The sequence below is a fragment of the Grampus griseus genome, assembly GCF_964374135.1.
Source record: "Grampus griseus genome assembly, chromosome: 9".
In the NCBI taxonomy this organism is placed as follows: Eukaryota; Metazoa; Chordata; class Mammalia; order Artiodactyla; family Delphinidae; genus Grampus; species Grampus griseus.
In genome coordinates, this window is record NC_139003.1 from 75866384 (window position 1) to 75876499 (window position 10116).

At 39.6% G+C, this 10116-nt stretch overlaps 1 protein-coding gene across 2 annotated transcripts in view; it reads right to left on the reverse strand.

Moving 5' to 3' along the window:
• CROT (carnitine O-octanoyltransferase) overlaps positions 1 to 9658 on the reverse strand; it is a 62085-nt gene extending 52427 nt beyond the window's left edge. The window contains exons 1-6 of one of the 2 annotated variants that reach the window (XM_082661797.1): positions 9247 to 9658; positions 8906 to 8995; positions 6216 to 6351; positions 4608 to 4732; positions 2982 to 3163; positions 2686 to 2810 (exon numbers count right to left, since the gene is read on the reverse strand). In XM_082661797.1, the coding sequence (XP_082517923.1) occupies positions 2686 to 2810; positions 2982 to 3163; positions 4608 to 4732; positions 6216 to 6330 (547 nt within the window). In that variant the 5' untranslated portion in view covers positions 6331 to 6351; positions 8906 to 8995; positions 9247 to 9658. Of the gene's footprint in view, positions 1 to 2685; positions 2811 to 2981; positions 3164 to 4607; positions 4733 to 6215; positions 6352 to 8898; positions 8996 to 9246 lie in introns of both variants that reach the window. The other variant, XM_082661798.1, reaches the window with a different exon arrangement.
• Between the last annotated feature and the right edge of the window lie 458 nt (positions 9659 to 10116).

The window sequence follows — 10116 nt, forward strand, 5'->3', positions numbered from 1 at the left end:
CTTCAGTTTGCTTTCATCTCCTCCAGCTGAGCTCCGTTCCCCAACTTCCACTAACACTGCTCTTGTCAGGGGCAGCTCTGTCCACATCACTCTGACAAATCCAATGGTCACTTCCAATTTCCACCTCACTTGACCTCATGGGAGCATTAGGTAAAACAGTTCTTTCTCGTGGCTCCTGGGAGACCACTGTTCTTGTTTTCTTCCTGCTTTGGTCTCTTTTGCTGGTTCCTCCTTCTCTGACCACCAAATACTGTATTTGACTGTGAGCAGGATCAATACTGGTTCCCCTGATCATCTTCAGCTACATGTATTCCAAAAGTAATCCTATTCTTACGGGGGTAGAAATGAGTTCTATGCCTGCTAATGATGACTCCTAAATCTTTATCTGCAGTCCTGAATTCTCCCCAGTACCCCAAACTCTGTACCCAACTGCCTATTTACATTTCCACTTAGATGTCTAAAAGGCATCTTAAATTCAGTGCAGTCTAGGGAACTCTTTATTTTCTTCCCTATATATTTCCTCCCAGTTTTCCCCACCTCATGAACCAACACACCTATCTACCCCGTTAGCTTCTCAAGCCCAGTTAACTTGAGGGCATCTCTGATTCCTCTTTTTCTCTCACATCTCACAACAAATCTATGAATAATTCTGCTTACTCCATATCCAAAATCTCTCCAGAATCTAGTAACTATTCACCACCTCCATGCTACCACCCTAGGACAAGTCATTATTATGGCTCACTGGGACTACTAAAACAAGCTTCTAATTCATCTCCCTGCTGCTACATATCTCTCTCCTAAAAATTTATTCTGCAAACAGCAGGCAGAATGATCTTTTTTAAAACATAAACTGTTCACATCACTCTCTTGGTCAAAACCCACTAATAGTATCTAATCACATTTTAAATAAAAGCCAAAAAACCTTAGTTGGCTTACAAAGCACTATATGACCCAGACGCTTTTACATCTTTACAATCCGCCCCCTCCTTCTTGCCTACTCTGCTCCATCCACATTGCCCTTCGAACATGCCAAGTTTATTCATGCCCAGAAGATTCCCCCTCAACACACACACAAACACACACACACACACACACACACACACACACCACCTCTGCCTCCACCACTACCAACACACTGAACTAAACAAAAACAAAAATGAAAAGCAAAAAAACTGTGCCAGATCATCTTATTATTCAGATCCTCAGTGAGGTCTTCCCTGACTACCTAATCTAAAACAGCCCCCCAGTTACTCATGTGATTTGAATTCTCTATATAGCATTTGTCACAAACTCTATGATATTTTTCCATGTTTACTGATTCCCTCAGCTTTATCCCTATTTGCACTTATTCACCTAACTGTAACTTCAAGAACATACTAACCATGACAGCTTAAACCACTGTATCAAGAAGTACATTATTAAATTAATGAATCCCCACCTTATGCACTGTTACTTAAAGAACTTACCTTATCTACAGACATACCTACTAAGTGATAAAAGATTGAATTCAAAACCAGGTCTATTGATAATAGTTCTTAACTAATATGCATATTATTTCTATTTGCTACTGCTATTCTCCTATCAATTTTCTCCTGTTCATCTTTTCAATTCACATTTGGACATTCAACTTTATGCCATAAATAGCCAGGTTCCTAATTCTTTCTCTTGCAACATCAAGGTAAATGTGTCTGGTCTTAAGGACATTAAGTATCTCAAGCTCCTACAGAGTTTTACAAAAAGTTGAGTTCTACATGAAAGTAAACTTATACTTCTCACACTATAAGCAAAATTGGGTAATGAAATTTTACTTTTAAATAAAATTTTATAGAAGAAAAATACCCACTCATAATGACATTCTGCAGTAATATAAACTACGTTATTAAATTTATAAGAAAAATTCCTGAAGTAACTGGAAACCAGCAGTTACTACTACAGAATTTTCCCTTTGGAGATATGCTAGGACACCAAGCAGAAAGTGCCATGAAACTAACTGTAAAAACAAGAACTTTGATGCGTCAATCTGAACTCATGTGCCTTCAAGAAGATGGGTATCAGGCTCTTACCTCATACGAAGAAGAGGGGTGGGCTGAGGGGAGGAAAGCATACTCACAAAGACACATGGGACATGATGAGCACATACAAACACTCAAAAAGAGAATTCAGATAAGAAAGGAGGGTAGAAAGAGAAGGATCCAGATTGTATGCTCCAGATCTCCTAAAACTGATTCATAATTCTACTCTTTAACTAAAATTTAAACTCTCAAATGATGCAACGTAAGCAACAGGTTTGTACAGAACCATGTAAGACAGCTGCAAAAAATCCATTCCCACAAATTACTTCCAGCTAATCACTATGACTGAAAGAAAAGGTTCATAGAAAGCTTCTGATTAGTCAAAATCCAGTGAGAAATATTTTTCAAAACAGTATGTTCCAAATTAAAAAAAAAAAGTATGTTCCACAGTGCCATGGGAATTCCCTGGTGGTCCAGTGCTTAGGACTCGACACTTTCACTGCTGTGGGCCCAGGTTCTATCCCTGATCAGGGAACTAATATCTCGCAAGGCACACAGAACAGCCAAAAAAAAAAAAAGTACGTTCCACAGCATCACAGAAGAAACTGCAGCAAAACTACCCAAATCCCAATGCTTTTACCAGAAAAAGTACATGTGTTTGTTTTCTACTTACCAGTCCTAAAATAATTAATAACTGAATCTCTAGTAATTCCTGGAACCTTGCAGGTGGAGAACAGCATTCGGAATTGATTCATATCTAGAGGAGTATTTCCAACTTTATGAACAGGCAATTTTTCTCTATCAAAACAAACCAAAAAAGTATATTGACCAAGAAATCATTATAAAATTTATAAACCAAACAGTCACACCTATAGTATTTATCCCCAAATGAGTACATTAAGCTTCTCAACATTGTGCGACCTGAGACCTTGGGTAAATAGGTAACCAAATTGACATAACTATCCTTACTTTCTTAACAGCTGCCAGTAGTTCAAGATATGCCAAAGACTTATACTTCCTCTTTCCAATTGCGTGCCTTCCTTTGGAGGCCAATAGTGTTCAATATGGCTTGCAGGACCCCCAAAGTTGACATGCAGTTGTGATGGTATACGAACATCCAGGTAGGCAACATTCAGCCACCAGTCTTCCAGCTAAAAGAAATTGAGAACATCAGCCTAATGCTACTGATAATACTTCAGTGTGTAACTGCTGGGGGGAAAAAAGCTCTATTTGTCCTTTTTTCTTTAATTAGTCTTCAACACTTAAAAACATGTTTCGTTTTAAATCATCACAGATATTAAAAAACGGTACTGTGATCATTTCTTTCTTTCAGAATTATGGGATCTGAATTAAGTTCAACTACATTATCAAAAACATGAAACAAGAAAGCACTGAAACAAACACCTTCAGACTGATCATGCTGAAATCACCAAGTACTCAGAGTACCAGGAGTACCCAACAAAGTACTCTAGGTGTGTTTCCTTAGAGTACCTGGGGTACAATAGATATTCAACAAATCCTCAATTATAACAATTATTAAGGCATTATAATTTTCCTATTTCCTTTTTCATAGAAATATGAAAACTTTTCAGTAGGCTTAAAACTAATTTGGATTTTTCAGTGACACCACTTTCTATGCGTCCCTCTTTCATGACGTGCGATTGAATTTCATGTATAAGTAAGTGGATGTCACCAAATTACCTGGAGCTCTTTTTGAAGAATTTGATGTTATAAACTATAATCGGTCATTTGGAAAAAGATATAAGTGAAAAGGATACAGGCAGAACAACAACTTCTTTACCTTTACCCTAATTTAATTAAAGTCACTCAAGGCTCAAGATTGAGAAAAAAGGCATCTTGAGGTATAAAATTTTATTATTCCATCATAGATATCAAAGGAGAATGAGAAGATCAGCTTGCTTTTTATTTCTAAAACTAAATGAGAGTTACAATCATTATTTCTAGATCAAGGCAATATCTTAAATTACGGAAGCTCATCCTCTGGTTTGTACTACAGAAGCAGAGTAGTTAAGACGAAAAAGTCAAAGAAGGTTCCTTGTGGCAAATTACCGAAATCCTCAGTAATTATGAAACGACTGTCTCCTCAATCTATCTAACTAAAACATAGAATACTCATAACCATTCTCCACTCCAGTTTTGTAATGGCCCTTTTCTCCTACGTACTGTTTAAATATTTGTATGCCACCAATGTGATGTTTATTTTAGTGTTGTGGGACTTTGATTATCTGGGCAAAATGTTTTTCTCAAGCATGGTCTACAGATGACCTGCATCAGAACCACATGCAGTAGTTGTGAAAATCAGGATTTCTGGGCCCCAATTCCAGAGATACTGAATCAGAATCACTGGTCCCAGGAACTCTGCATTTTAACAGGTTCCCCAAAAGGAGAAGAGCCTACACACAACACTTACTTAAAACTTCCCAGAGTTAAACAATTCACTCATTCTTTTGGATGATGATAAAGACAACAATAACTACAAGGATTTTACAGTACAGTAATAATTTAAAAATGAAAGCCACATACACTTTTATTTTTCATTAAGTATCAATATTCTAAGTACAATAACATAAATACCCAATTTCTTTTTTCTTTTGCCCTTTCAAGTAATTTCTGCTGCAATTTTTCTCCAATACCATTTTGAAATTTTTGAACAATTGCTTCAGTTTTCTTATATTCTTCTTCATTTGCAAATGGCTTTACTATAAAGAAAAAAATATGCATTAAAGTACTTAGATATCAAGTACCACAAACTCACCTCAATTATTATTACTTACACAAATCTTGACTCAGTTATATAAAACACTTATGTATTAGAGCAGTCCACTAAATTATAATAGAGTTTACAACATGAAAATGGCTGAAAAGCAATAATGCAAAATACTGGAAAAAATAAAACGGTGGATACTACGTAGTCGATAACTACTTCCCCCAAAATTATTTAAAAATCATTCTAGACGATAATAGTTAAAATGACATACAGGACTATCATCTAGCTACTAGTCCAATAAGAAAGTAAATCCTGTTTAGCCATGACTGAGAGAAATTAAAGCTTCTTTCCACTAATGTCGAAGTAGAGCCTTAAACATTATGAACATAAGTGCAATATGTATGTAAATTTAAGTGTAAAGCCTTCCCAGAGCACTGTAGGGTCCCTTCTGGCCAATAGCGATTTCACACACACACACACACACACACACACACACACACACACACACAGAACACAGGGGTCCTAGTCCATGAAAACCAAGTGTTCTGAAAATTAAGCTATAGATGAAAGTAAATTAAAAATCAAGGGGCATTAATATCTTCCTTTTGTTTTATTTTTGTCACTTCAAAATCTTCTCTTAAAGTTAATTTAAATAGCTGCATTCAGAGAGCACAAGTGAATAATCAGTGAATTTTTTAAAAAAGAAACTAGAATTCCAAGATGAAAGTAGATGCGAAAAAAGAACTAAAAAAAAAATCAGAGGGCTTCCAATTAAACAAAGGGAACTAAGGTCATAAATTTATCGTCACTTCTAGAAACTCACTAAAATGAGAGTAATTAAAAAGGCATAAATTCGGGGCTTCCCTGGTGGCGTAGTGGTTGAGAATCTGCCTGCCAATGCAGGGGACACGGGTTCAAACCCTGGTCTGGGAAGATCCCACATGCCGCGGAGCAACTGGGCCCATGAGCCACAATTACTGAGCCTGCGCGTCTGGAGCCTGTGCTCCGCAACAACAGAGGCCGCGATAGTGAGGGGCCCGTGCACCACGATGAAGAGTTGCCCCCGCTTGCCACAACTAGAGAAAGCCCATACACAGAAACGAAGACCCAACACAGTGAAAAATAAATAATTATTAAAAATAAAAAAAGAATGTTAGCTTAAATCTGGAGGTAAACACAAGAAGCAGATAAAATATTTCAAAATGCTTGCCTAAAGGCATGGGATTGGCAGTGCGGGAAATGAGGCAGAGGACTACTACTTCTTATTGTAAGCCTAAAAGTACTACCTGGCTTTTTAAACTATGGAAAAATTAACATGAGAGAGAAAGACAGAAATGTTTTGGACATTTTAAGGATAATTTTAATTATCATAAGCCTAGAGGAAAAAGCAATTAGACCCTCATCAACTTCTAACAATTTCGCAGTTTTCTAAGTTGCTAGCAATATTAATATATGCTAAAAGACTACAAACATACCTGATTCAAGGTATTTCTTTAATGATTCTTCAAGTGAAGGAACAGGCAGTGATGGAAGAGAATCCTGGTACTGAAATGTTCTTTCTTCACTTGATTTAGCCAACTGATTTTCCATGATGCAATCACAACAGGAACACTAAAGAAAAAAAAAAGCCCTCACAATTCAATTTCATAAATATTCTTTTAGATGCTAGTCCCAACTCACTACATCACTTTTTAGTGACCACAGTATATCTAGGACCTGGTCCTAGTCCTTAGGAATTCATGAACTTGTCAGAGAGAGAAAACCAATTAAAAAAAAAAAGTGTAGACTCAAAAGTGCTAGAGGTCAAGGAGTGATCAGTAAGACCAGTATAATTATCATTTATTGAGCACCTACTATTTGCCAAGTACTGCAATAAGTGTTATAGAAAATGTGTTCTCTCTCTCATATTCATACTATCTCTGAAAGGTGTCGTTCACTGCCATTTTACATAAGAAGTCAAAACTCAAGAGAGATTTAGTAAACTGCCTAAGGTCAAAGCAACAACTCAAATCCAGACCTGTATAACCACAATCTTCCTCCCATACAAAGGCTACATGATAGTGGGTGAGGTCTAAATGGGTAGGTAGAATCCAGATGTGTAGAAAAGGATAATGGGCTGAGAGAAAGAACTTTGAAGAGGAAAATATGAAAAGTTGTGAAAGAGCCATCCAACTATATAGAGTTACAAAATGTTACAGAGTTCATAAATCATATGACAGGCTGCTGTAACCTAATCCTGCAGTGGTGTGAGGCCTAAACAGAATGATCTCATGTATCCCAAAGCAATCTTGTACCTTTTCCACAGATGTATTAATTTTCAGAAAAATCAAAGTAATACAAAATGTGAAAAGAGGTTCCTCAAAGAAGCCTTTATAAATTATATATTAAAATAGCAGTTGAGAAATGAAGAAACATTAATATTGAATAAGAATTTCCTGTCCTTTCAAATACTACCTGTTAAAGCTAATTGCAAAGCCAAATAAAATATTCCACTCAGAAAGTTATAGAATAAAACATTATAAAAAACAATGGTGTGGCAGAGACTGTTTTCAGCCAATATAACTTCCCCCCTTCTTTCTTAACAGAATCCTGAGTTTCAGCTGGGTAGACAGCCATATAGCTGTATCTTTCCTACTCTCCCTTGGAGCTCAGTATGGCTTTGCGATGTATATGTTGCCTCCAGATCATTCCCCTGTAAGGAACTACAGGTGTTCTCCTGTGCTTTCTCTCCTCCTCCCTGCCTATCAGGAAAGTCCCAACTGGAACAGCACTTTGTACCCATTTATGGGAGCCAGGTATTGAGGCTGTCAGAATCTTCCTACTAGTCCTGGACTCCTTCTTCTAGATGTATCAAAAAAAAAAAAAAAAGATCTTTTATTTATGCCATTGTAGTTTGGCTTTCTTTGTTAGGGGAGAAGAGCTTAGCCTACACCACTAATATAACCCCAAAATGAGGTACAACAAAGATCTCAATTCCTCTGCTTCTTCTTATCTAAATAGGAAGAAGCACTTCACTTTGACCATCCGCAAACATGCCTTTAGTTCTAATAGAAATGTAGATCTGGGTCCAAATACCAACTCGCCATTTTCTAGCCATATGCCCCTGCACAAATAACTTTACCTGAATTTCTTCATCTGTAGAGAGGATACTCAAATAATCAGAGTTGTTGTTAGGGTTTTCTTTTTTTTTTTAATACCTGCAAAACTGCACTGTAAAAATAATCTAGTTTTGAGACAACCATATCAGGCTAGGTAGAATGTCTATGAGCGGCCCCCATGATTCTGCCCCCTCTAATACGCAGAACCTGTGAATATGAGATTATCACTTCCTTGATTGTAATTGTGTTATTGCACAATTGACCTTATTTGAAGTAGGGAGGTTATCCAGGTGGGCCTAATCTAATCACTTGAGCCCTCCGGACCAGAAAGCTTTCCCCAGGAGGTGGCAGAAGACTAGTCAGGGAGATTAAAAACATGAAAAGGACTGGAGGTGCTATCTGGCTTTGAAAATGCAGGTGGTCTCGTGGAACTGAGAGAGGCCCCAGCTGACAGCCATTAAGGAAACTGGAACCTCGGTCCTACAACTGCATGGAAATTAATTCTGCCAACAACTTCAATGAGCCTGGAGATGGATTCTCCCTCAGAAAGCCCAGACCAACAAACTTTTATTTCAGCTTTGTGAGATCCTAAGCAGCATATCCAGCTAAACCTACAGAGACCTCCCATCTACAGAGCTGCTAGTTAATAAGTTTATGTTTTTTTAACTGTTAGGTTTGTGATAAATTGTTATGGTAGCAATAGGAAACTAACACACAGATACAGAAAAAATAAGCTATTCTCTGTATACATCCCTACCACTCACTAGACTTTAGGAATCTGAGACCACGACTACCAGTACCATACTCACAACAGTCTTAACTCATCAAAAGGTACACAGTAAAAATAGGAATTATCAGATTCTTTCATGGAGGATTGTTTTGAACTCTCAATCACAAGGATTAAATAATACAATTCTAAAATAACCTACAAGTGCATTAAGAAAATGATGACGCTGGATTTAATTACAGTGGGCCTCCTGGGAGCAATAAGATGTAAACTCAAAGTAGAAAACAGAATCAGGTAAACAAGAAACAGAAACAAGTAAAATAAATAGCTTACCACATACCGGTACACCAAGATCAATTGTTTAGGACTGCCAAGAGCGCGTTGCAACAAATCTGTTTTGGAATCACAGAGATTTGAACTGGGCTGGTGACTGTGGGCAGGAAGAAAAACAAGTTTAACAATTGCAGGGGTACAAAATTAACAGAAACTAGTAAAAGAAGGTGGAAGACGGACAACTTAGGGGTTGGAGGCCCCAAGCCTCAAACTTTTGGCAATCACAGCAAACACACGCAAACAGTCCAGCTGCCAGAAAGCTGGATAAAAATTACTACACTACTAACTAGGTTAACTACTAGGACAACTACACTCCCTTCCATGAGACAGTCCCCAGAAACGATGTACCTCCCGGTGCCCGGGTATCTGGTGCCGGCGCTTTGTCGCAGGACTGCAAGTTCAAAGCTTGGTTCTAGAGACGAGAGGAGTAGAGGGCGACGAGAGGTCGGAGACTCCTCCCACCAACGCAAACGCAACTCCGCATACTTCAGAAGCCAGCAGGTGAGAGAAATTCAACCAAGCACCAAGACGGACTAGCCTAGCGGCCCAGCCTCAAGGATACCTCGCAGACCCCGGCAAGCGAGATGCCTTATGCCACCCCCGCCAGTCCTGGCAACTCACGCTCTCCACAATTTAACGCTGTTCTAACGCCTTAACTTTTCCCCACCCGCGAAGGGTTAGCGGGGGAAGGAGGGAGGAAGAAGGGAGGGAGGTAGGAAAAAGGGAGGGAGGGACGGAGCGCTACTCGGCCGGCTGACTAGTCCCAACCCCCAGCGGCTGAAGAGCTCCGCCGCAGCGCACAGCTGCGCAAGCCCGCTTCCCTGAGGCCGCCCCGGAGCGGCAATTGGACGGAGAGCCGCGAGGGTCCCGCCCACGGGCACCGGGTAACGGGGATTGGCTGGGAAGCCGCGACGGTTCCGCCCCCCAGCCCCCGCGTACTTGAAGGCGAGGGGGGACGGGCCGGGCCTGCGCTCTGGTGCGACCTAGCTCCGCCTCCAGTCGTCTGTTGCGGGCAGGGTTCTAGGCTGCGGGCGCTGGCAAGGCTCGGCTGGGCGGACAAGAGAAACAGTCCAAATACAGCCCGAGAGCAGTCAACTACTTGCTGTCGGTGGAGCTCAGCGCATTGCCAGGGACACGGAGGGCTCTAAGGGCCGTGCTCCGCTCACGCAGTTACCTAACCGTCTGGAGCTGATGTAGGAACAGATGGCCCATTTTCAC